At 46.6% G+C, this 27,121-nt stretch overlaps 1 protein-coding gene across 1 annotated transcript; it reads right to left on the bottom strand.

Annotated features, from left to right (window-relative positions):
- Positions 1-1,926: 1,926 nt before the first annotated feature.
- Positions 1,927-27,070, bottom strand: Stt3A (catalytic subunit 3A of the oligosaccharyltransferase complex). Its single transcript, XM_089567358.1, has 14 exons — positions 26,796-27,070; positions 25,897-26,024; positions 25,272-25,454; positions 24,853-24,998; positions 21,346-21,543; positions 17,485-17,595; positions 17,295-17,375; positions 16,203-16,359; positions 15,410-15,645; positions 14,222-14,383; positions 12,768-12,956; positions 10,133-10,352; positions 7,967-8,155; positions 1,927-2,402 (listed from the first exon to the last, which is right to left on the bottom strand). The coding sequence occupies exons 2-14, from the start codon at positions 26,009-26,011 to the stop codon at positions 2,257-2,259; spliced, it is 2,133 nt and encodes a 710-aa protein (XP_089423484.1). The 5' UTR covers positions 26,012-26,024; positions 26,796-27,070; the 3' UTR covers positions 1,927-2,256.
- Positions 27,071-27,121: the final 51 nt, after the last annotated feature.

Raw genomic sequence — 27,121 nt, 5'->3', positions numbered from 1 at the left:
TCTAGCTTTAATGATATCGAAAAGCTGCCACTTTAAAATCGCCTTGTGCTCATCTCTTGTCATTGCTGCTATCAAAACAGGCACCAGAGTGAGCAAAAGGTGCCTTCTGTCGAAAGGTGGGAATAAGCAGTGCTTTTCACTGATGATGAATCAACTAACCTTTGCCAACCCTCTTCTGTAAGGGTTCCTTGTTGAAAGCCTGAATTAATCGCTGGCAGTGCAATGAGTAGCCTATGACCTTTTAAAAGCTGTACCATGAAGGAAGGTTTCCAATATGAAACTTTCTATTAATAATTTATATGTGCTATCTAAAACACCACAAGAGAAATGTAGCCACATTTAAACTGACATGTTTCATCCCATGTTCCAGAGTTAATCATCGGCATTTCTCCTAGTATACGGGATGCTTATGTCGAGACTACAGTTGCTTCTAGACTGACGTAACGCATATATTGGACCGCTGCCATATTATGTTCTTTTTGTACCATGCAATCAAATACATAAATAGTCTATAATCCAGAAAATAAAATGGAATCGGTGAAAACATCTGAGGAGGTATGCATTCCTGCATGTAATCAGAACTTGCCTTGTTATAACATCAAGGCATACGCAGAGCTTTACTTGTTTTCAGGTAGTGGGAGAACCTTGGCTCATTCTCATTAAGTTCAACAGCCTCACCTCATCAACCTCAACGAGGTCCTCACTCTGCCGCACGAGGTCCCACAAACCATGCCGGAGAGAGCAATGGTGAAGACGGGCGGAAAGACAGGCTGACGAGCTTCGGTGACTTAACCAAAGCCTTCTACATGGCCCGCTGGACCTTCTCTCCGCTGGGCAACATTATTTTTATTTCTTTTTCTCTGCCCACACTAATATATGTCTAACAGCCTAGGCAGTCGCCTGGAGGCAATTACAAACAAGTGCCTGAACCCACTGCAATACAACAGGATCTACCCTGAACTATATAATATTAACATGTGCAAGGTCTGCAAACATAGCCACACCAACACATACTCTGGGAGTGTAAGGCACCAACACATATGCATAACTCATTCTATGCAACCAACAGGCAAAGCAACGCACTGAAACTGTGCTTCGGTGCCCCTTTAACCCTGAAATCCTCTCGTTGCAGTGGTCCACTGTTCTGCGCAGCTCCAGCCTCAATGACCCACTCTGGGCCGTCCAGCAGGCCCTCGAGGCGGGGACAAGACAAAAATTCAGGGGGGGGCCACTTTGTTGATCTAAAGTGCGGTGTGGCGGAAGCCTTACGCGCGGTGTTTCTGCTTGTGTCACTGATGTGTGGTTAAGATAAGCTTTGCCTCCAAGAGTGGAACGCGACAGCATCTTGCAACGCCATCGCCGTTCGACTCTACGCCTTGCTCGTCGGTAAATTGGTTTTTGACGAAAGGAAATGTATCTGTCTCGCATATCTCGGACACCTGAACCTCCTGCACTAGACGCACCTTTGTTCATTCCAGACCATCAAGCTGGCATGGCTGGCGGAGTGGTTAGCGTGCTCGTCTCGCACTCCGGATACCCTGGTTCGATTCCCCAACTTGACCAATTTCCTACTCGGTTTTAGTATTTATTTATCTGGTCTGACTAGAAAGGTTAATTAGGCTAATTGGTTAATGAACTAATTAAATAAACTCAGTCCCGCTTACTCGGAGCATCACTATACGATCCTTTTAATTGGTTGCATGGTTACTAACCAAAGTGCAATTGGCCCCGTTTGAAATTCACGCACTGTGACGTCACTACCATTTAGAACAATTGAAAAGCGTGAAATTTCTGTCGACAACTCCTGCTTACAACGATGAGGCATTAAAGGCTTCCGCCTTAAAAGCTCGACGTCCCCTGGTGGGAGACATAAGCCCGGTCATGTTAAACCCTGTCGGACACTCAATAAAGTTATTACTCACTCACTCACTTTTTGTAGAAAGCTTTTATTCACATTCAGCACCCATTCTCTCTCATTCAACACATGGCCCAGAAAAACAAAAAAATAGAAGACCCACAAGCACATACACAGATAAAAAAAAAGTAAACAGAAGGGGGAATAGGGGACCCAAGGATGTCGTCATAGGCCTTGCAGAAATGTGAGGATGATTTGTGCTCTTGTCATGACACCGGGTGTAACTTCCGCCGGCAGAACGAACAGAGAACAATCTCAATGCTGTACTGCAGCGACAGGCTGCTTGCCCGGACTTTGCCGCGCAGGATGCAACAAGTGAGCAGACAACACCTGCCAACTTTTCAGATGCCTCTGTTGGGAAGGTCCTTGACCTTGTAGATGCGCACCAGCCAGTGCTCTGTCGTATACGCCTCTTCTAAGACGTCGAGCTCAAAGTCCTTGTTGCCAATTTCTGCATTGCGTACCCTGTCGTAGCCTGGAGGCTTGCCTGCAAGCACAATCAACATGAGGGCTGAGAGAGTACGCTTCCTCTGCTGACAGTGTACAACAGTAAAGTGACTGAAAATTGCGAATGATGACTGTTGATAGTGGCGATGACAAAACTGAAGTGTATTGTGTTACAGATGCAAAAACAACCAAGTGGGCATAGGCACTCTCTTTAAAGGAATACTGAACTGTCGTGTCCGGTCGCTGTGTTGAATGCAGCGAAAGACGCACACGGTACTTTTAGACTTCGTTTATTTAAAGCTGAAGAGGGTGCGACCAGCGTCGACCGAGGCAGGAGCCGAACTGGCCGCCCGAAGAAAGGAGGGAGCTGAGAAGCGTCCACGGGAGGGAGTGGCTTCCCAGAACAGGAGGAGAATGCGGGGGCGCACTGTGGGGGGGCATCTGGTGACAGCGTGCGACGAGGGGCAAGCGGTCGTTAGGAGGAGGATGCGAACTGTCGTTAGGAGGAGGACGCGGGGGCGCACACACACAAAAGCAATAAGGGGACACAACACTTCCTTCCCCCTTAGAAAGTTGCCTGGTATCGTGCAGGGGGTCGGCGCTCACGCGTGGAGGCGCGCTGGCTTTGTGCGCTCGGGGGAGAAACACTTGTAGGCTGGCTGTTGTTCGCTGTGTCTCCTAGGTCTGTCCTGGGCGAAGTCTCTTCTTCCGGGAAGAGGTGCCAGGCTATGTGGGAAAATGGTGCACGTGTTCTCTCCGCTGGCGGACAGCTCTCAGACGGCGTCGTAAATCTACGCAGCTGGTTGAGATGTCGGCGTACTACTGTGCCATGTATGTTGACGAGCCAAGAGCGCAGGCCTATGCGTCTGACAATTGTAGCTTCCTCCCAGCGTGGCTTTTTCAGAAACTGTCGGGCGAGGACGCGCTGCCCCTCATTAAGCGTGCCGCAGCGCGGAATTGCTTTTTCTTCCCGGAACGTCTCTGCCTTTGGCTCGGGGAGGATGGCTGTGAGCTGGGTTCGCATTTCACGCTCGAACATCATTTTCGAGGGGGTCTCGCCTGTTGTGCTCTGAACCGTCGTGTGCTGCTTGAAGAGAAAGCGCGCAAGGCGGCGCTGCAGCGAGCCTGTCTGATCTCTTTCAAGGGCGCGTTTTAGCTCGGCTACGTAGCGCTCGGCTTGTCCGTTTGTCGCTGGGTGGTAGGGGGCCGATGTAACTGATGAGATCCCGTTGTCGCGATAAAACTTGAGGATCTCCGCAGACACAAACGGTGTTCCGTTGTCCGACACTACCTTGCGCGGCAGGCCGAACGTTGCAAATAGTGATCGGAGGTTGTCAATGACTGCTGCCGAAGTCGTCTGTCCCATTTGCCTTATCTCAAGCCACTTTGTGTAGGCATCTACGACCACAAGGAAAGTGCAGCCCTCAATTGGTCCTGCAAAATCAATGTGCAGTGTGTGCCATGGTGTGTCTGGCTTTTCCCATTCTGGGACAGGAGCTTTCGGCGGGGCGCTCCGGCTGCTCTGGCAAGGCTTGCATTCTCGCACCACTGTTTCGATGTCGTTGTCAATGCCAGGCCACCACATGTAGCTTCTGGCACACTTTTTCATTGCAACGATGCCCCGATGTCCGGCGTGGATGAGAGACATAGCTTGTGCGCGTAGTTCTCTCGGCATCACAACTCGGGACCCAAATATGATGCAGCCGCGATGGGTGCTCAACTCTGTAGCTCGCCTGCGGTAAGCGTCGAAGTTGTCCCCTTTGAGTTTATGCACGTTGCCTTGTTGAACAGCTGTGTAAACTAGCCGGAGAGCTGCGCACTTCTGCGTAGATGCTGCAACTGTGCCTGCTGTAAGCGGAGGTTCTGGCAGTGCTTCGAACATCAGAACGTCTCCTGGTGGAAATGGTTCGTCAACAGTTGCGTCTAGTGGCAGACGGCTTAGCGCATCGGCGTTTTGATGTTTACCAACCATGTTCTGGCTCGGCGTCTGGTGTATGCCGCATATCATCACGCCTAGTGGAGAAAACCAGTTTCTCCCTAGAAGGCTTGATCCTGTGCCCTTCACAACAAGCAGAGGTAGCGTATGGGTCTGGCCGTTGTAGTTAACCTGCACGTTGGCAGAGCCCAATAGTGGCAGATTCTGTCCTGACCACGTTCGCAGGTGCGTGTCGTCTTGTTGCAGGGCGGGTGCGTCAGATGGCCATGAAGTTCGGAACGTGTCCTCACTGATCAGAGTACAGGCTGCGCCGGAGTCCACCTCGAACTTAATCAGCTGGTGATGTACGCTTACTTCTGTAAAAATCTTCGGTCGCGTGCCGAGATTCATGGTGTTCAGGTCGTACAACACAGATGGTGTTGCTGATGTTGTTCCATGGAGATCAGATAGCGGCGTATTCTCTGAGGCGTTGACGCTGTGATTAGGCTGGGAAGGTGACTTTATCTTGGCAAGTCTCCGTTTCGTAATGCATGCTCTTTCGATATGCCCTCGCTTGTGGCAAAAATTACACGTGGCTGACTGGAATCGACATCCCTGGGGGTTGTGTTGGTCGTCACACCGCCAGCAGCGTTGTGCCTTTTTGACCGATTTTACAACAACAGAAGGCTTGCGCACCTGGTTGCTTGTCTGGTGTACCGGCTCGGTGTTCCGGCGAATCCCTCTCTGCTGGTGACCGGCGCTCTCCGCTCGAACGGCGATGTCGTAAGCTTTGCTGAATGTGAGGTCCTTCTCAGCGAACAGGCGCTGCTGCAGTGACTCGTCACTCAGTCCGCACACAAATCTGTCGCGTAACATCACGTCCAAGGGAAGCATGGTGGTGTTAGCAGAAGAAGCTGCGTCTCCCTCCTGCCCGGTAGCTGTTGTCGACAGCGTTCCAAAATTGCAGTCGGCAGCGAGCTTCTTGAGCGCGGCTACGTAGGCGCTCACAGTTTCTCCTCCCAGTTGATCTCGTCGTTGGAAGCGAGCCCGGCTGTAGACCTCGGATGGCCTTGGGTCGTAGTGCTTTTGCAGCGCTTTTACGATGTCGTCGTAAGACACTGCCGCTGGTGTGCTTGGCTGAATAAGGGCGCAGACAGTATCGTAGGTCTGCTCCCCGCACAGCGTCAGCAGGTTGGCCCTCTTCAAGGCTGGGTCTGTGATGTTGTTAGCTTCAAAGTAGAACTGAAGGCGTCCAACCCACGATGACCACGATGAGCCGTTGAACTCTGGTATCTGATTGGGAAACCCTCGCGTAGCCATGGCTTGTCAATAGCGTTGCGTAGCGCGGGTCGAATCCACTTTCTCGTCGCCACTGTCGTGTCCGGTCGCTGTGTTGAATGCAGCGAAAGACGCACACGGTACTTTTAGACTTCGTTTATTTAAAGCTGAAGAGGGTGCGACCAGCGTCGACCGAGGCAGGAGCCGAACTGGCCGCCCGAAGAAAGGAGGGAGCTGAGAAGCGTCCACGGGAGGGAGTGGCTTCCCAGAACAGGAGGAGGGTGCGGGGGCGCACCGTGGGGGGGCATCTGGTGACAGCGTGCGACGAGGGGCAAGCGGTCGTTAGGAGGAGGATGCGAGTGGTCGTTAGGAGGAGGATTGAGTGGTCGTTAGGAGGAGGATGCGAACTGTCGTTAGGAGGAGGACGCGGGGGCGCACACACACAAAAGCAATAAGGGGACACAACATGAACAAAAATCTGAAAACGCTGAGAGCACCCCATTTGCATTCTTAGATATGATTACCCCCGTATAGTCATCCCAGTTATTTTTGAGTGGATGGCTGTAATTGTAATCTCAATGTTTTGTGAGCAGTCGCCAGGCCGCACTCAGTGTGCTCCGAGCTATGAGCTGGCAGAAATTATGTCACGCCTGTCCTCAGCAGCACTGTACTCAAGCTGGCCGATGTGGTTTACAATTCCCCGTCTCTCGTGCCATGCTTTTGAGTGCAGTGTTGTAGAAAGTGAGTGACAGCACAAGTGGAGATCGCGACTCTTGACTCTGGTGAGTGACCACCTAACTGAGTGCACACAATAAAGGTGTAAGCTTTATGATCTATCCGATTAGCAACAATGTCAGCGATCTGCTTCAGTCTCTCTATGTGGCACCGAGGGAGCCGGGCCCAGCAATATGGCGTTTAAGCTGCGCATGAAAGCGCCGTAAAACTCCTAAAGATTGAACAGTGCTTTAGATACGGTATCACACGTGAAAGCCAGATGTAAATGTGAGCTCTCCTTGCCTTAGCTGCACACACCGCACAAGTTCAAGCTGTGAATCATGCACTCGATCGTAAGTGCACACCTGCACTTCTGCGCTAGCGTCCCTGCATGTTCTCTTCTCATGCATGTAGCGCAAGGTGTTTGGCACGCTCTGTAGCAGATGGCTCTGTGGCCATACTTGTTTTCAAAATGTTGAAATGGCCACATTTTCCATTCTAGACAACCATGGTGGCTGTAGCCGCCATGGCCACACTCACTGCGACTCATTTCTTTCTAAATAGGCGGCCTCCGCAGTACCATTCATCATGAGGCAGCATCAGCCGTGCCTCCGTTTAAACCAGTGACTGGCTTTGAGGTGGCCAGTCTGTCCAAGCCTTCACCTGTCATTCAGCCCATGCCTTTGCCTGTCAGTCAGTCTCTGACAGTCACTCCGCCGCCACTGTCCACTGAACACGAGTTGTGGAGTTCAAATTAATTGATGCTTTAAGTTAATAGGAAACTTTTTCTGCTGTAAGTGGGGGGTGACCGAAGATACTTTTCAGGTGGAAAGGCGATAGCGTGAGCCATGCACACAAACTGTCAAAGGTCTTGTGTGACAGCGTGAATAACATCTTCAATTCAAAGTCCAAGTATTTCATTGTTACCTCTTCAAAGCACCCACTGACTCGGTGACGGCCGACCTGCTTTACTTTGCACGACACAATAAAAGGGCAGAGTCAAATTCTTCATCACTTGGAATTAACAAGCTTCACAAGCACTGCCAACAGTGAGCCACTCCAAACAAATGCACAGTGTTCAATACAACTAGCACTATCCTGCGCTTATGTTGAACCATGCAACAAACACCAACACATCGCTGCAGCAGATGAATATTTCTGCACCTCTGCGCTCAATACGGCCATTGCACACTTGCATGACATTAACTTGAGTTTGGTGCATGATGGCCTGAGCTGCCTTTGAGTAGACCACCTGGGGTTCTTTTAACGTGCACTGACATCGCACAGTACACGGGACTCTTGCATTTCGCCTCCGTCGAAATTCGACTGCCACGGCCGAAATTGAACCCGCGTCTTTCGGATTTTTAATAAAAAAGATCAGCAGACTTAGAATCGTGTAAATGAGGTAATAAGCATGAAGGCAGAAGTGGAATTTTCCCAAAGAAACAATATGCAAAATTTCAGACTATGATCCCGTTTTTTTCTGCTGCTGCTGCACCTTTTACCCCATCAATGATGTTAATGTAAAGTTTTAACTCAGACTGTATCAGCAACACTCCCAGCACCTATGTTGCCAACAGTGCCTTCGTATTCATTTCTCAATATCACTTCGCCACCATTACAGTGCCGCTCATAGTCGTGGCTACTTGGCCATGCTGGGGACAAGACCACTCACTATCTGCCTGGCACGAACGTACCTGCTTCAGTGTAGACGGAGCCGAAGCGGTAGTAGCACATCTTGTACATGAGGCAGTTGAGCAGCACGGGGGAGCCCTCACGGTCCACGCTGAACTCTCCCGACGGGGTGTAGTAGTCCTGCTCCTTGATGTGCCGCCCGCGGTCCGTGCTTCCGCCAATGCGCACCATCCACAGGAACTTGTTGATGTCTGCAGCACAGAATGGGCAACGGTGCTGCCTTTTTGCTGTCCCAAAATGCGCACTTACATAAAAAACTGCTTGATGCTAGCCATCGTAACTCACTGAAGGTGTTTTCCTCTGGGCAAACGACAGATATGCATGAGAATCCATTTTTCCTTTGCCCGCCCAAGGCGGCGCACATCCTTCCGACTCTCTCTCATGGCCACCGCGTTCTTTTGCCTGCCGTCCTCCCTCAGAGTGACAGCAGAAAAAGTGGGGGAGAGGTGCCAGTCATGTGAGTGGCTCTCCTTTCCCCCTCTCGTCCTCAGTGGGTGCAGCTTGCATGGTGAAAGAGTAGAGAGAGAGAGCCACCAGAGTGGGTCGATGGAGCTATGTGGAGAACCCCTGCCGTCCCAGGTAACATCAGCTTTTCCCTGTGCCTGCTGCTGCGTGCGACTGAGGCATGCCCCTGATAAACGGGTTTGCATGTGGGCTTTAGCTCAGTGTGCTACTGTTCGTGGCCACAGCGGTGGTCTGAACAAGGAAAGCGGTGTTGGTCCCAACAGCGGGGTCCCATTGCATGACGGAGCCACACACGACCCCACATGACAGTGTGCCAAAGCTGCTGCTACAAGCATCAAGAGCTGGGTGCTTTCAGCGAATGAACAGAATAGAAGTACGCAATGATCCGGTCAATGGACAAAGCCACCATCAGTGAAGAACAGAGGAAGTCAAGTCATTTCGTGGTGCAGACTGCATAGTTTTAGGTGCTATACTGCACAGAGCTTGACAGTTCTGCACAGTGAAAGCTTGTCAGTTCGCACCTCAATAACCACAACCCTCTAATTCCAAGCAAGGAGGAAGATAGGGGCATAGTGACCTGTGGGTATGACATGGCACACAAAAGTGGCGTATACAATCACACTTTCCCCTGGAACTGAGAGTCACAAATAAAAGATGCTTGTGATCAGCCTTTAAAAAGAACTGTACGCCCGAGTACTACTTCCATAGAGGTTCAGTTTACGGCCTTTCACTATGGCAATGTTCCCAGTTTTAAGCTACGTGCAACTGCACACAGAGTGTGAAAGTGGTTTTGTATGAAACAAGGCTCATGGCTCGGACTAGAGAAGCTCTATTCAAGGGGGGCGGGGGGGGAATGCTCCCTGCATGCTGTTAACAGCTCCACACACCACTGACAGCCAGAAAGAGCTAAAAGCATGAAGAGCGAGTGACTGTAGAAGCATCTTGCCACTTGAGTGCAGCACGAAACCAACTTTGAGCAATGAGGAGTGGACAAACTGCTGAGTGAACAGCAATCACTTCAGTGAGTTGAAAAGGCTACGCTCAAGCAACCACCAAGGACATGAACAGCACTCCTCTTAATTTACTTTTGAAAGCCCACGCCATGCTTCACGCTCGAGATTGGTGTGAACAGCACCCTACCAGAGAAAGTGCTGAAAAGATAGGTGAAAAATAAACCTCCTTGCTATCTAACAGCACTTCCTTGTGGTCTTGACAAAGGTATTTTAGAAAAGGCAAAACAAATAAAAGTATAATCTAAGAGAAAACTTCAATACATCCCCAACAGTATGTTAGCCTTCTCTCTTACACTTTTACATATGTAAAATAAGTGTCTAATGAAGCTTCTTGCTTGTGCCAAAAGATATGCACTTGTTATACTTTACATATGTAAAGTACAAGTGCAAGACTTTTGCACGCTTTGCTATTGGCACAAGCAACAAGCTTCATTAGGCCTGAAGGCACACTCTAGACAAATTGAAATTGGCCTGCATCCACAGATTACTATGTTCTAATGACAAAGAGGCTACTTTCACTGAAAACTAAGCTTTCACAAGCTAGAAAAAGTAAAAAAAAATGCAGGTGATGCAACCGCTGGCTATTTTAAAGCGCAAGCAAACTGCAGTGCCTCAGACAGTTTTCACGGGGGAAAAGAAAGCAGAAGAACGATCCCATGCACATAGGGAACAAAAAAAGCAGCCACTGACCATCTGAAGAATAGCCCGAGAGGCCGCCAAATATGACCAGCACATAATTGACGTCCAACTCGCGCATGATCTCATAGGCACGGTCTTCGGGCGAAGCCATGGCCTGGCCGACGCGTGAGATGTGCGTGTTGTTCCAGGTATTGTTGTCCACCAGGATGGTACGATTAGCCATGGCTGTGATCTGGTAGCCGTAGTCCCACCACGACATCACCTTGGCATCCTGCCACCACAAAGGGCAAAGCACATACACACACCTGAACACTTTGTAATTTTCACGTATACAACCCACCCTATCAATCAATGCTTAATAGTTTCACAAAGCTACAAATGAGAGATCACTATGAGGGATATAATAGAAAGAACTAAAACCTACCAGATTGTCAGTAAAAATGTATTTTCTGGATTTTCACGCACAATTTTTCTTGTCACAATGTTACCATGAGCAATGCTAACAGAAAAATCTGAAATGTGATTCCACCTAGTAAAGAATAGGGAGTATCAATGCAACATGGATGGTCTCAGTGGTTGCTTAGTGGTTTTGCTGTTGAACTTTCCAAGGTTGTCCAGATTTTATGCGCCTATATAACAGAGCAGCATACCAAATGTCAATGGTTTTCCTCAAAATGAATGACCTGCAAAAACATCTGCAAATTCTACAGCCCTATTCTTCAACAATCACCGAGAGAATCACACTACACTGGCGTGACACTCCTCTATACGCTTATTCTAAACCTGGATCATTACGCAAGCTGCAGAAGTTTAAACGCAAATGGGCAGACAGGATGAATAGAAATCAATAGACCGATTTCACAAAGCCTACTGCGCATGCGCGCGTTTACCGGAAGTAGCCAGCCGCCATCTTGGCTGTAGTCCTCGTGGCGTCGTCTGCACGACAGCCTACATTACTTTGCGCCTTGACTGGCATTATACCCGGCCGCAGTAGCTCTCCGCCGTTTCGTTTATTGTGCTGAGCTCTATAAAGGAAACAGAGGCTCCACGGCGGAGTTTCGAGGGCTAATCGCGGTAGGAACAGCGCAGAGAGGGGGTCAGTTGCCGCATGAAGTGGAGTGGCCGCGGTGGCGAGGCTGCGTTTGTTCCTCGAACCTTGCTTTGGAAAATGCTGCCGGTGGCGATAAAAACGCGCTTGACCGCCGCTTTCGTTAATTTTGTCAGCAGAACATTTGAACGCATAGCGATGCACGCGATTTAATTAACGTCTTCAGACAGTATTTACATTTCTTGCCACCTCATTTTGCTGTTTCAGTATTCGCTGTATTCATCTAGGCATTCGCTATAGACGTGTCACACAGCGTTTGTTGCCTTTATTTTTTCATCATAGCCCTTGATCAAAACCGGCCATGCGATTGTTTTTTTCTTATTCACGTAAACACATACATGTATTCACGACGTGCTCGGCGGGTCACCAGCAGGAAAGGTGAGCGATTCGAGCGAGCTATGCCGTTTTTCTAAATGGAGATGTGACAAATGCTTGTGTTCAGTACAAAATGAGAAAAGAAGCCAATCGGGGAGCTTTTGAGTACGCCTAATTAGGGTTTAGGGGATTTTAATTTCGTGACGAATAGTTTTATTTTGATTATTGATACACTAATTACTTTTTATTTCGGTTAACATAATCTTCTGCCAGGGCGTCTCCCGTACGACTCACTTTCACTATTTTCGTAGTACGAGTCTGAACAGGTTGACTGATTGGTAAACACTAGATGGCCTTCTTTATCCAAAACAACGGGCAAAATGTGGATGCTATCCCGGCATAAATGGCATGTGGCTGTTACTGGAATACCATGTATACTCAACGACCAGTGAGCAACAAAACGATGGAAATTATTCCACATTTCGACAGTTTTATAGCCTCGCTTTCTCATTCCGTGAAATAAAGAAAGCATTATCGCTAGTATGGGAGCTCGAGACATCAGGAGTGAATACGTGCATCAAGCTAACATTGTGGATTCCTGAATGTAACAATAAATCTTAGCACACTTGTTCCCTTACAACCTTGCACCTGGCAGAAATCGCTGCAAAGAAGGCTTGACGACGCAGCACGAAGGCAAATCCGATTGCCTTCTTTTTAACAATTTAAGGGACTGCCTCAAAGCTGAGAGCCGCGTAAAAGGCATTTAATACAGTTCAGAACTTGAAAATTTGCCATTTGTCATTGTGCACTGATCAACAGGGACAGTACGGCTAAATGTACTGAACAGCACTTCTTCAGCTGCATCTCGTGAACAGCTTCTACGCAATGTCTTGGCTACTTTTTCTCTTCTAGAAAACGGAAAATCCGGGACGCTCTGCTTCGCACAGTTGTCGGTGCTCACGACACTCCTCAGGTGAACGCACTTGTCCCGCAAATACAGCATTCACGCAGAGAAACACCGCGTGGCGACGCAAACAGGGCTGCTTCTCGCGCGTGCGCCACGCACCGCGCTGACGCGGCCGCCGGCCGGAGTACCACAACTCCCAGAGTGCATCGCGGCGGCGGTGGCGTAGCGCAACTGCTTGTGAAATCGGTCTATTAAAACTTTGTCTATCAATTCTGAGCCCAAATTCTGCCAATGTGTGCTGCCTAGCTTTGCTCAGTTCCTCACCTGATCACCACAAAAGCAAGTTCTGAACCTACCTCTGGGGTGTTGTGCCGCAGCCAGTAGTATGCTTCGCGGAAGTCGTCAAAGATGATGCGTGAGCCATCGTGAGCCCTTGCAGAGAGCACGATGGAGGGCGACGAGTAGGCCTCCGATGTCACCCAGGTGCAGTGCATCGTGTACGATGTCAGGAAGATGCACATCATGGCCACAAAGCCCTGTGCCACCTGGAAGACACTGACACTATCAGAATGGGCCTGTTCTCTCGTCCAAGGAATTGGCAGTCTTAATTCTGACAGAAGAAGCTTCACAAAATCTGCACAAATGCCACCAGCTAACAAGGTGGCTCGTTGAGACCACAGAGAACTTCAAACAACTACAACAGGATTTGGCTACTAGGCAAGATATCCTGTTTTCCATATGCTGAATTTTCATGCAGTAGTGATGTGCATACACAAAGATACAGCTGTCAATGGCAGTGAAGCATAAATCCAAACACAGTCTGATGTTATCGAGGTATAAGAGGCCAACATAAATTTGACATTTGGAACCCTGACATAATGACGGGCACCTCCCTTTACAGAGTGAGTTGTGCCACGGTTTTTCCCCGCCAATGAGAGGTCCCACATCTCAGTATTACAGTCAAGCCCACTTATAACAATATTGAAGTGCCATGGAAATACCATTGTTATAACCAATAATTGTTATAACAGGGTTGTGCCGAAAAAAAGGAGATAACAAACTTCAAAGCATTTATTGACAGTAAATACCCGGAGGGGTTTGACTGTTCTAATGCCTGTAAAAGCAGGTTAATTCAAACTTCAGGGAACCGGAACAATGTTCACCGTTTACCGATGACCAAAGCACCGCCATCACTGCGCCACCGGGAGCTTCGCACACCTCCACGTCACAGGAATCAAGCCGGCTTTCCGGAAGTGATTCTTATGGGAGATTCAAGGAGCATGCAGAACTAAGTGTGTGGTGACAGCTGACAAGAAAAAAACCGCATTGGCTGCATGCACGCGCACTGCACTGACCGATTGGGGGTACGCATGGTGCACATAGCCAATGCAGCAATGCAGCAGCTCTCCTGACGCGATGACGCCTGCCTCTTTTGCTTTCGTGGCATTGCTGCGCCAGCTTAGTCCATTGGTCGGCCCCACACATGCGCGCTTTTGTGTTGTAAGCATGGTTTTGCTGGTGTGGTTGTAGCATTTCCTTGGTTTTTTTCCTATTATGGTTGACACTCAATGAAAAGATTTGATTGTTATAACCAATAATGTGCCTTGACAGCATTGCTATAAGCAGTTTATTTTACCATAGAACACATGGCAAAGTGATGGTGCCATGACTGACCATTGTTATATCCGATATATTGTTATAACCAGTATTGTTATAAGTGGGCTTGACTGTAGTCCCACATAATGGTCCTGCTTTGTAACACAGTGCAGATCGCGATATCCCGAGGCAGGAGCTAGGTGATGGCACTTGCCTCAGCACGCATGAAGTAGTTGCCCTCGTGGCGCTTGCCCTTCTTGTCGGGTGGCGTGACGTCCACCTGCTTGGAGTACGTGGTGAGCATGGCTGACACTCCGATTCCTGCCAGGATGCACATCACGGGTGCCAGCACCAGCATCAGACGTACCATCACGCCCTGCATGCGAACAATGATGAGGGAAGGAAACATGAAACATCTGGAAGTGGTACTTCACAGGCCTCGAGAAGTCACCGTAATGCAACTTCCCGAAATAAGTTCACCATGCAGTACCCGATGCCAGCCCATTTTATCGAAACCACGCATATGTGTTTCTCCATCTCTAAACGCAGCTAAGATATTCAGTACCTTGAACCCTAAACTAACAATTACACGTACAGAATATGGAACTGGAACAGAACAAAACTGAGGTCAAATAAAGGTCAAGACGAAGCAGGCTAAACTGACCTGCTAATTTTTAATTTAAAAAGGAAGAGACACTGTCCAGTCCATTAGTGCACAGACACTTCAGGTAATCTAATGAAGTTTGGACTTGCGCACTGTACAAATACCTGATGAAGGGGACCAAGTGAAGACCATTTTGAACGCCGTTGCCAGAACGAATTTTGAAGGGGTATTCGAATACCATTTGGACAGCAGTTTGTATTTTGCTTTTCTAATGAATTCACCTTCCCTCTCTACTAAAACTGCCCACACTTAGCCTGCTGAAAACCAGCGAAGTTGAAAGCAAAGTTTGTCAGTACATCCACACTCACTTTTGCAGCAGTTTTCAATTATTAGCACCATTTTTATGTTACTGAAGCCATTCTTATTCACATTTGTTAACAACAACATTTTGCTTTCTCTCAGCTTCATTACAGAAGGGTTCAGATTTAGAAGCATAACTGTTAGATAGTGTTGTGATGAAATGTCTACTGCAGTGAGCATTGTCGTGGACTAGTACTAACTTCCACAATCACAAGTTTCATCACATACAACACAGCCTCAAGAAAATCCCAGTCATATACTATTCAGGAAAAGTAACTAACCCTCCACCCGTCCAAGTCCCGATCTGTGCTGCACTGCACGTATTTCAAGACTTGGAGGTGAGGGGGGCAGTTACTTTGGTCCCCGAAAGTACACAGCCATCTTAAGTCACAAGGTAGAATACCAAAGCAAGTTAACGTCATGATTAATCAAACTTACGGCAAAGTATATGCTTGTGATGCCATATAGGATGATGAAGATGTTTGCGTCGGTCAGCTTGTTAAAACAGAAGTAGAGGCCGACAGGGAACATAAAGACAAGAAGCTGCAAGTCAAAGTAGAAGGAGGACCAGGACGTCGGCTGATGCTCCGACACAGAGGCAATGATGGGGATGTTGTTCTTGGCGTAAGACGGGTCCAACAGAGAGTAGAAACGACCCGTCCACGGAGAGATTTCTGAAGCACACCTCTGCTAAGGAAGGACACCTTGCAAAACAATACCATTGCTTGCATAAGTTAATCCAGACAACTAAAAATGGGTTCAACTAAATATGATGTATAAACTGCACAGAGAAAGAATTTCATGGATATCAAAGAGCAAATTTACCATAACCGAAGTGAATTTTTATGCATTACATTGACATCGTTGCTCACTCCAGCCATAGGTCTTGCAGCTATGCCCTGTGGCAGATGAACTCGGCTGCATCAAAGATCAATTCAATGGACCACTGGTTTAATGACCTTATGTCTAAGTGTGGCTTTGACAGACCCAGAAATAAACAAATTTTCAGTTTTACTGGAAACTGATTTCAGATTTGCCAATTACACTCTTCAAAACTTATAATAACACCACCTCTAACCATTGCAAGGTCATAATTTGTAAGAAAAAAATAAACAACAGTGAAAGAAAATGTACCTTTGTGTTTTCCCAACCTCTGCAGTCTGGCTCTTTCACACTAACTGAGCAGTGCAGACACAAAACTCCAAGAATATTCGAAGTCAAGAAAGGATACTGCCAAGAATAGTGAGCACACCACCCACGGCCAGTGTCACCGTAGCGGTCGCCACGACAACGGTTCGGAAGAGCAACTCAAAGTGCTCCTTGGGCAGCTTGGAGCGCACATAGTCGACAAAGGCGTGCAGCTGGCACAGGCCAAACACACCCAGGGCCTGCGTATGCAACAGAAAACGAAGGTATTACAAAAGCTATACTGATACTACTCCATAACGGATCTCAAAGTTAACCCTTTCAGGCGCTTTGTACACAATTGTGTAAGCGGCAAACTTACAGCTTTTCTGAAAAACTGGAGCACTTAACAGTGACTTTATTACTTCAGTCTAATTGAGCATCCTTCTTGTTGCAAATAAGTTGCTTTTTTGTACCATGTAGTGAATGCAGTAAATAATATTTCACATAAGATTGAGCTAGGTAGCACTTTGTCCGAAATTTTTGTGCAGACTTATTTTGCCGCGAGTAAAAACATCGATTGTTTTTGCTCAATTTCGAGCGTAATGTGAATCTTCGAAACACAAAGCGATTCCACGATCCCTAGGGTGTTTACCTGACACACGAGAACATTTCAATGTTGTTATATTTCTAACAAATCTGAAACTTTGCACGGAATTCTTCCCCTCGTTGTAAGAACGGACCTGCTGGTCTTTCACGTTCGAAAACTAACAAATTCCCTTTCTTGAGGTCTGAATATACTACTTAGGTGAAAAAATAATTGATTTCAGTGAAAACAAACAATGGCGCCTGAAAGGGTTAATAAAAGAATTCATGACTTCAGCTCTATTGACAGTATTCGAAAAGGTCCAAATGTGCACATTCTCTCATTCTAGTAGCCTCAGGCATGAATTTAATGTTATGCGATATAAAGTAGATCAGTCACAGTACACCCTACCTGTTCAGCTCGTCACTGAAATGCAATGTCACAAGTTTGTCCCAGGCAGAGTAACTTTTCATTACTGTACTTTTATACCTCAGGGCTACACAGCGGCCTAAGTAAGACAAAATAAGGAATGTTCTGAAGCTGCTCTAAAGGAGCATTATGTTGAGACATTATGGGTGATATACTATACCAGGAAGACATTGTCGTACTCACCGCCATGTGCTCAGAGGATTGGACCGGTTGGAAGCCCACAAATGAGATTTGCATCGACAGCAGGGTGCCCAACACGTACAGCTAGTAAGACGACAACAAAAGAGAAGGGAGAAAGTTGGTCCAAATATGAAAAAGCACAAAGCCCCAAATAAAGATCATCCACCGGCATCAGCAACATCCAAAAGCTCACCGTGCTGTAGGCGACGTAAATGCGATGAGAGAAGCGACCAGTAACCATCAGTGCCAAGACGTGAAGGGGAATCAAATTGATCAGAAATACATAGCCTCCCCATGAGGACACCTAGGGAGAAAAAATAAAGAAGGGTGTAAACTTGATGCATTCACACAACTCCTAGCACTTACTTTCTTTTTTTCTCTAATTTATTTTTAATCCATTTTCACACTGAACAAGGTTTGGTTTGGTTTATTGGGGTTTAACGTCCCGAAGCAACTTAGGCTATGAGGGACGCCGTAGTGGAGGGCTCCAGAAATTTCGACCACCTGGGGTTCTTTAACGTGCACTGACATCGCACAGTACACGGCCCTCTAGAATTTCTCCTCCAAAGAAATTCAGCCGCCGCGGCCGCGATCGAACCCGCGTCTTTCGGGTCAGCAGCTGAGCACCATAGCCACTGAGCCACCGCGGCAGCTACACTGAACAAGGGGCGCTCAGATTTAAAGCAAATATAAGTGCTGTAACTCCTGTGCAAGAGCAGCATGTTTAATCTCCCTAATGGAGACGTAGTGCCTACAGCCCCTGTCGGCACCCCACAACTGACATTCACTTTAGCTGGTAAGCATAATCCTACAACACTTTAGACGTACCACATTAACTTGAGAGTAGCATGACCACGATTGCAACGTGAAGCTCATTTTTGCAGGCGCAAAACAGGAAACTAAAAGGCACACACATGTAAAGCGAGAACGAGGCTGCAGTAACGGAAAGTTGGGCAGAAGTCCAGGAAAAATACAATTAAAAAATTAGCTTTCCTGTGCCTCAACTTCACAGGAAGATGGCCGGACACACAAAATATTCACATGCCCCTTCTTTTCAACAAGAACAGCACAGAATCCCGCTGCACCACCACCTCTTTGACTGTATGCTTTAAACACCTTGCTATAAGACGCTTTCTTAAAGGTGCACTGAAGAGGATTCTGAACTTGTCTTTTTGCCGCGGGAACTCGATCTACACGTTCCTAGCATTCTTAGAAACTGCAACTTATTGCCCTGTATGGCCGATTTCCCTAATTAAATCGAATTAACGTCCGGCTCCCGCCCTTTTTTTTTAATTCTGCCTCGTACGATGGGCGGAGTCGACCAACGTGTGAAGTTCCTTTCAGCCAGCTCCATGGAGGCTTTGCTTTCGCTTTATTTTGCTTTTTAGGTTTCCATGAATAAATATTTTCATTCGCAGATAATATAGCCGCAAAATAAGCCCGCAGAAATAAAAATACGCGTGGACTATTTGCTACTACGGACTACTACGTATTACTCCGCCGATGGCAGAGCGGCAAGCCGCCACGGGACTGGATGAAAGGCACCCCACGCGTTGGTCGACTTCGCCCATCGTACGAGGCAGAGTTAAAAAAAAAGGGCGGGAGCCGGACGTTAATTCGATTTAATTAAGAAAATCAGCCACACAGGGCAATAAATCGAAGTTTCTAAGAATGCTCGGAACGTGCAGATTGAGTTCCCGCGGCAAAAAGACGAGCTCAGATTCCTTTTCAGTGCACCTTTAAGCTTTCCTTGCACTGGAATATATTATTTCCATTAACATGCGACACTGGCAGCATTGTGGGTATTCAGGGTTTTGTGTCAAACTTCAATAGAATGAAATGAAGGCCTCTAAGTCTTGCATGTTCTATCACACGTTCATCAAGATGAAGTGTCGAATTTTCATACAGTGTGCAAGTGTGCTATGCCGGTCGCCTCAGCTGAATTTTGTGGCGAAGAGCTTCAATTGGTCAACCTATACAATGCATCAGCCAGTATGCAAGTAAATATGTTGTATAGTAGAACCTCTATTTTATGACTATCAGGGGAGTGCGTGAAACCGTCTTATAATCGAAAATTTTGCACAAGTGAAGCATTCACATAATGTGTCTGCGACTCTGGCTTTCAAAAATTAATTCAGGTTTGTTTGTCCGCATGTTATTAAAGTGCCCGTTTTCGTTCTGCAAGAATTACTTCCGAGAGTGTGCGCAGCCTGGCTTTTCGGCATTGAAGAGGGTTAGACTTCCCGTGTGATTAGGCTATAGGCACGCGTGTGCGCTCGTCCCTGTGCATGAAGTAAACACCACACACGCCTCAAAAATGGTGATTTGGATGATGCACCAGTAATATGGCTGTTCCGACTCTTCAAAGATGTTTTGCGGCGCACAGCATGACATTGCCAGCGACATGTCTTGCTGTTCAGACTTTTAGCACCGCTGTCGCTCCGCAGCAGCAATAAGGGAGTAATTACTCATTGGCATCCACCCAAGCGCAGCCATACGGCTACAAAGGAAAGCTATACAGCTTTCTCAGAAACTTCGCAGTTAAAGAAAAATTCGTCCTGCTCCGCCGTTCGAACCCAGGACCACCGCTACACCGGAGCAGTCGCTCTACCAACTGAGCTAACCGGGACGGCAAGCTTATGGTAGGGCGAGAGCGAATCGATCAATAACTCAATGCCAATGAGTAATTACTCCCTTATTACAAATTTACTCCACCTTGGGGGATTCCCCTAAACATTTGGTCTGCAGCAGCAGTGTTTGTGCTAGGAATTCGCACCACAAGGGAAAAAATAAACCATGATTATCACCTGCGACGCGAATGCGCTGGTAGTGTGCTTTCTGCGGCGATGTGCGGCCCACCGGGCAACACCGCGCCGCTCGCTCCTGGCGGGCTTGGTGTTGCAAGGCCTAATGTGCTCTGCACTGAAGCCGCAGTGGAAAGTGCTTTGAAACTATAGCTGCCAATAGTCATAGAAATGTCTAATTTTGTTACCACCTGTACAATAACTTCATGCTGGTATAACAATCTATTTCCCCAGATGCCTTCGTCGGAACAGTCATTACAGGCCGTCGTGCACTCGTTTTTGTTGACACCACGTCTGCCAATAAAGTGCTCCGCCGGCGTCTCTCAATCTGGACGGTTCCTGCCGACCATCGTATGAAGCGGGACGTGCATATTTTTCTGTCGTATAATTAAATAATTAAGGTTTTTAATGCATTATCCCTATGAGATGTTTGCCGGGCCCATGCCAATTCGTAGTAAAATGCAGGTTATCACATGAACGGGGGATGCATAATCAAGGTTTTACTGTAGTCTGCCTCAATATTCATTTCTAATATAAGAGCAATTTTTCACTTCTATTTTTGGTTAAAAAGATGACTGTATTAAAGTAAATACAATAACCATAATGCTGGCTTGAATGCCACCTTGACGTGTATATGAAATGTCTTTCTGCTCCTTTTGTTCTAAAAAGGGATTGATGCGTAGAGGTACAAACATTCAGTGCTTCAAAAGCAAATGCAGTGCTGTATGTAGAAAAGGCTGTGGTCCTCAGTAGCTATGAATCACGCAAAACCCATTTTTGTATATCCTGCACAGCTCTGCCTGAATATAATGTGACAATGACAAACTTTATACAAATATTCAAATACTATCAAAACAATGCAGTATTTGATTTCCTAAAACAAAGACAAACAAGTGTATACTTTCAACATGCAAAAAGACTCTTGCTGTCATAGTTAAACCGGCTTTTAATGCAATTAAAACAAAATTCTGCAAATTATCACACAATATACTGCTTCCATACTGCCTTGGGAGCTCAGATAAGCAAGTCCTAAAGGCTGTTATTCATAGTGAATCAGCAGCTTCTGTATTCAGTTGCATGAAGTGGTGGGTGCTCACAGCGACTTCAAGGAAGAAAAGAAACCCAGCACACGAAAATTTTCGACCCATTGCTCAGTGTTGATGTCATGCAAGAGGCACCTTGGCTCTCTGAATTGTTTCTGAAAATCTGACAGCTTCAGTGTGCGTAGCTGCTGTTTGCACCACACTCACCATGTAAAAGTAGGCAAGGCCACAAAGGGCAGCCCAGAAAATGGCTCCCGTCTTGACGGCCTTGATCCACATATAGTAGGTGAGGAGCATGCAGAAGATGGCGATGCCTTCATTGTCATAGGATCCAGCAACCGATCGAGAAATGTAGCCAGGAACGATGGATATCATGGCCGCAGCCATCAGGCCAGCAGCTGTGTCCTGGATGAAAGCAAAAATCAGTTTGAAGTGAGCTACAGTGCCGGCCGGCTCACTCAGCATAAGACTTGAATAGTTTGCTTAGCTATAGTACAGTAGAACCTCTTTGATACGTTCCCAGTTCATACGCTTCAAATCACGAGCAATAAAAATGCCCCGGTTAATATCTTCCCAGATAATACAATTTTCTAGCAGCCACATTCAAAACTTGTGCAAATTCTAGTTGTATAATACATTTAGTAACTAACTACACATGTGCAAACATTCGATTGGATCGAAACTGCACGCATTTGACTAGTAGCCCGCATACAGTGGCAGTCACCTGCCATGGTGGCTTCTCTGCACAGCCTAAGTGCAAAGAGGCCAAGCATTAAAAACATAACCCTGACACATGAGTGAGCTGTTCACACAGGGACACAACGCGAAGAGAAGAAATGCTGTGGCTTCTTCGCAGTGCCTCAGGGCAAGGGGGACAAGCATCTGACTACTACACCTATGCGCTTGCATATGAGTGGGCCAGGTCTAGGACGGCAGCATCAAGAGCAAAACCGCTGTGACTAAATTGCCAAGGCAGCTTCTCTGTTGTGCATTGGAGCAAGTGGGCAAAGCATCAAAAAAAAAAAAAGCAGACAGGAACAGATTCAGACTACTTTCGCCACTGCTGTTGAGATCGCATGTGCTGCAAGGTTACTTTTGTGCTAAGGACAATACAAAAGCAGACTGAATTCTAGAAGCAATAGAAAATAAGTTGTTCAGACTTTGTGCCAAGAAACGCTAATTGACATTCCCATGAAGAAAAATTGTCAATAAACGCCTTTGTACCTGCTTCAACAGTTAAATTTTTCAAAATCAAGTGATTTGGATCACACGCTTTCCTGGGTGATATGAGACTTTTCTGCATTAAAGAAATGTATCAAGATTCTGCTGTATATGTCGGGGCTCTTGTCATGACTGGCCTAGATGCTTTCAACAGTAATAACTTTTCTACTCTGGAAAGCCTCCACAGTGAACGAGACTGACTCTATTCTAGTTGCAAATAAAAATGCCTGAAAACTTTTGAATCAAATGCCCTTAACTATTGCACAGCTGCTTTGACGATGTCTTGACCACCTGTACATAGGTAGCATGTGGCTGACAGCTCTTAACTATGCCTCCGAACAATGTTGGAAATTATGAAATGAAGTGCAAGGAAGCACGTAGAGTTTCACGTTTCACTGTACTCACAAGCATTACAAATGCACTTTCCTTCCCCTAATATTCTCAGAAACTAATTGGTGCATTCACTACGCGGGGTGAATATATCAGTTACAGTATGTCATAAACGCATGACCTAACTGGCTAAAGAGCTGAAAAATCCCAGTCGCTAAATTTTCTATATAACTTAGAAGTTGGGGCTTTCAAAGCACTGTTGGTTAATTGAGTACCTAATTTCTTGATGGAGAAAGCAATGAACTGAGGTTTAACTTCCATCTCAGACTGGCTTGGAAGAATATCTGGGGCTGCCCATTATGCTTGTCCTGTGTTAACAGCGTGGAACGGTAGGTGACCCAATCTTGCAAAAGCTGTTATGTAGTCCAAACATGGCCACAGCTGAATCTCCTCACATTCTAGCATCAACACCTTTCTACTGCCACCATTACTCACTTTCATGTCCTCACTGTCACTCTCATGTCAAGATTCCTCACTGTGTAGAAACTTCAATCAAATTTGAGACCATGAGCTCGCATGACTGGCTTGACATGTCAAGTACACTGGTGTCAAAAAAGTGTTAGGGTTTTAACTTGGTTAAACCTTAAACCGATTATAGTGTGAAAGCAAGGGCCACGTGCCTGAAAACGCAACTGGCCCACTGACCTAGGGGGCCCCTTTTGCGCGTCTTCAACTTTATCACTGTCAATGTTTATTTACCTAAAGTATACCGGAGGCCTATGCTCCCATGCCGCGTTTCTGCAGCGATGTTGTCATCGTCAAAACATATCGTTCTAGTGCCATGTTTCTGTGTCCACGCCAATGTAAGCAGCGCACACCTCTCTGTCACTACTACCACACAGTTCAAAGTGTGAGTATTAGTTTTGTTGCAGTATTACTGGACAATGAAGAAGATCTGCAATGCGCAGCGCGAGAGTATGCTGCAGTTTAACATGACGCGTGTTCTGCTGCGGCAATAGCCTAGTGCTCTCATGCAGTGGCCTGCAATGTTGATCTGTTCCCGTCGGCACGGGTTCAACTCCGAGTTGTGAATATTGATTTGATTTTTTTTTTTAACTTATCGTGCCGTCGCTGTTGCTAGGCAATGGCACAAGATCCTGATAACAAGATTCTTGGTTAGTGCTGGTAAGCGTATAAGTGCTTTTGCACTAATAGCTATAACAAAGTACCCAATCTGCAGTATTGGAGTTGAAAAAGCAGCATTAGCATCATATTCCTATAAGGTGCAACTACAAGTGGCAAGCATAGGCTGCTACAATGAGTTGCCTTGGCACCTCCAGCTGTTCAATTATTTCCTCAGCCAGGAAGTGCACTAAAAGCTATGTTTGGCACTTAACTTTCTAATGATGACCTCTCCAAGTTACGAAAGCTGGCAAGTTCCAAGCACTACAGCTGTTAGTTCTATCTGCAGTGAGCTTCAGTGTTCATGACCACATGTTGAAGCACTTCAAGCTTAATGCTGTGGGCACAAATTTGAAACCAAAACAATGTCGCAACCTTAATCATCTGCACGTTTTCTCCCCCAGTTGCTCTCATTCAAGTGCCCTTATTTGCCAGAATGTTTGAGTAGTTTCTAGGCAGGATTCTTCTCCATTTCAAATTATCATTTCTCACATGTAAGCTGAATAACCTATCACGCAAAACACACTGTTTGGTTTAGTACTGAAACATTGCATTGTCTTTTTTCTTAAAGAAGTAGAAGCTGTTTATTTTGGCAGAATAATGTGTTCGCCTCAACTTACTTTTGTCTTTTTAGCCATACCTGTATAACATATATGGCTTGTATTCAATTACAAGCCACAAAAAAAACAACAAGCCTTGATAAGATGTTCTTGAGCAATCTACATTAACAATTTCTGCAATGTTCAAAGGTGGTGAACTATGAACTGAAAAAGTTTATCCAACGTAGTATTCTTCACAACCACAGGAAGTAACAGTTACAGGCACTACAGGCTTCCGATCTCATCACTGTAGCGTGCATTGTTGTTTCATCGCATTAACTGCAAAAGTGGAGTATCAAAGCGTAGCTACTGATATAAAGCATGATTAAGACATGTAAGTCGGGACGGCTACATGTGAATTGAAGAGAAGAACCCAACCCACCTTGAGTTCCTTGGTGAGCAGAAAAGTTACAAGTGTGGTGAGACTGGAGAAGAATGGTGCCAAAAAGACGCACACATTGCGAATGTCCACCGTAATGTGTAGAAACTGCAGAGCGTGGTACAGGGCCGCTGACGTCACCATCAAACCTACAAACAAAATACCAGAAAAAAAAAGGTCTGGCATGCACAAAACTTAATGAACTGAACATGTGAGGAGCTGGTACTCGTACCAACCACAAAAGGAGTTTGCAGGCTCCAAAATGCACCAACGTGGACTGGCTGTATTAACCATATACTCAGAAATTTTATCACATCACCACTAAGCTGAGTGCTCAGTTATTAATCAACAAGGCTTGGAAAGTGACTACCGTAGCTTCACACAGTAGGCCAGCATGAAAACATCTAACAATGGGAACATACCGGGGTAGATTGTGCCGCCAATGATCCTGCCAAGAGGGTACCATGCCCGGTCGTCAAACCAGTTGTGGAAGCTGTAGAAGCCTTCCTCAGCGAGGTAGCGAGTGGTCCGATAGTTGAAGTAGGGGTCAAATTCGTGAATTACGCTCTCAAAGCGTAGTACTGAGAACAGTCGGCAGACAAATGCTGAAAGTAAAAACGAATTAAAGGTGACAACCATGCACCTTCTAGACATGCTGCAAGCTTTAAAAAGGTTGGTGTATTTTTCTAATATATCATGAATTCATAACCTGCATAAAATACAAGTGTACTATGTAGCTTGCTTTGCAAGAAATTAACTGGTTTCAGCCTGTTCCAGCTGAAAGACTACTAAATTAAAAGCACACACCTAACATACGCACAAGTGCACTGCAACATATTCCGTCAACTCCACAGTTGCAATTACATCCTTCTACAAGCAACCAGCACACACTTTGGCTGCCACAGTATCACATACTGCTCCTACAGTTTACTGCCTTTCAAAAAAAGTGTGCACAGCACAGAAGCATCGTAGTAAAGCAGTTTGCTCTGCTATTGACATTCATTTGTGTTTCAAGTGATCTGCAACACTTTACTCCACAATACTCACACAGCACAGCTGCCATGGACAGTATAGACATCTTGAGCAGGGTTTCCTGCTTCTCGGGGTTCATTCGCGACCACCATGACGCTCTCTTGTACTGGACAGGGCTTGCTGATGACATGATGAGCTCTTGCCTGCGTTGCCAAAAGAACGAATACGAACATCCGCCAGGCAGCACTCTAGCAGTACCGCCACGTGAACTCGGAAGCTCCATCAAACGGAGTCTTATCTCCAGCGTGCCCTTTTATCCTACATTCTAAAGATTACTTAATTCCCCACTTTCTACTGTTCTGGATGTTTTAGTGAGTTTCCATTGCACTTTGTACTTTAATGACCTCCTAAAATTTCGCCCAACTGATGATTAACGTAATCAACTTAAATGCCAACACGCTGGCAGTATTTCATATCTTCTGAGCGTCTTATTTGCATTTTTGCATTACAACAGACTCACTGCGCACAGCGTTCACTTTTGTTTTCAAATGTTTAATGCACTGCCAAAGATCTGGTGAAAAAAATAACCAACTAAGTGACAAACGCCGGAATCAAACACGTCGGCAGTCGGTGGTTGCTTATCGCGTCACCCAAAAACTAATGCCACGATCTCACATAACTACAGCGCAGAGCAGAATTACGCCCGACACTTCATAGCAGTTCAACTCCGTACTGCACTACGCATAAATTCAATCAGCTTCAAACATTTCTTCCCATTAACCGGTAACAAAAAGCAAAGACAAACCGCCCAACCGGCATCGTCAGCACCAACCACTTTTCGCACCAACGTAGCGGCACCGACAAGCGTCCGAATGGCCAACGTTAAATCAGTCTGATGAAAAAGCAGTCTTTTTGCTAGCGGGATGAGCTGCCGAAGCGTATTTATAAAGCGAAAACTTGTCAGATCAGCTTACCTAAGCCTAAGCGAGTGGCCACGACAGTGTCAACAAGTCGCTTGACGGGCAACTCAAGAAACGCGCTTCTCTCGTCTCCTTTTGTCTCTGGCCGCCGTGCACACGTTGTGAGCTACGTTTGATCTTCGCCTCATCTACAACAACGGCGGCGCAATGGCAGAGTTCACCATAGTAGTCGGGCGCACCGTACTGCGCTATCGCCCACTTCAAAAGCCGGTGAAACTCGCCGACACACACACAACGCTACACGCAGCTACACGTGGCAAACATTGGGATAGGAGAACGGCCGGCGACGGCTTACGAATCGGCTGTTAGGCGGATGCGGC

This window comes from Amblyomma mixtum, chromosome 1, assembly GCF_055824585.1.
Source record: "Amblyomma mixtum isolate Tamu chromosome 1, ASM5582458v1, whole genome shotgun sequence".
Lineage (NCBI taxonomy): Eukaryota > Metazoa > Arthropoda > Arachnida > Ixodida > Ixodidae > Amblyomma > Amblyomma mixtum.
The sequence above is the reverse complement of the archived record's forward strand: the minus strand, read 5'-3'. Positions and strand labels throughout refer to the sequence as shown.

Excerpts from the sequence above, each read along its gene's own strand:
- Stt3A (XM_089567358.1), bottom strand. The coding sequence starts at position 26,011 with ATGTCATCAGCAAGCCCTGTCCAGTACAAGAGAGCGTCATGGTGGTCG. Across the intron at positions 25,455-25,896 it reads GTCCATGGCAGCTGTGCTGT|CATTTGTCTGCCGACTGTTC; the intron begins GTGAGTATTGTG and ends TTTTACTTTCAG. Across the intron at positions 21,544-24,852 it reads TGCTCACCAAGGAACTCAAG|GACACAGCTGCTGGCCTGAT; the intron begins GTGGGTTGGGTT and ends GCTTTCATCCAG.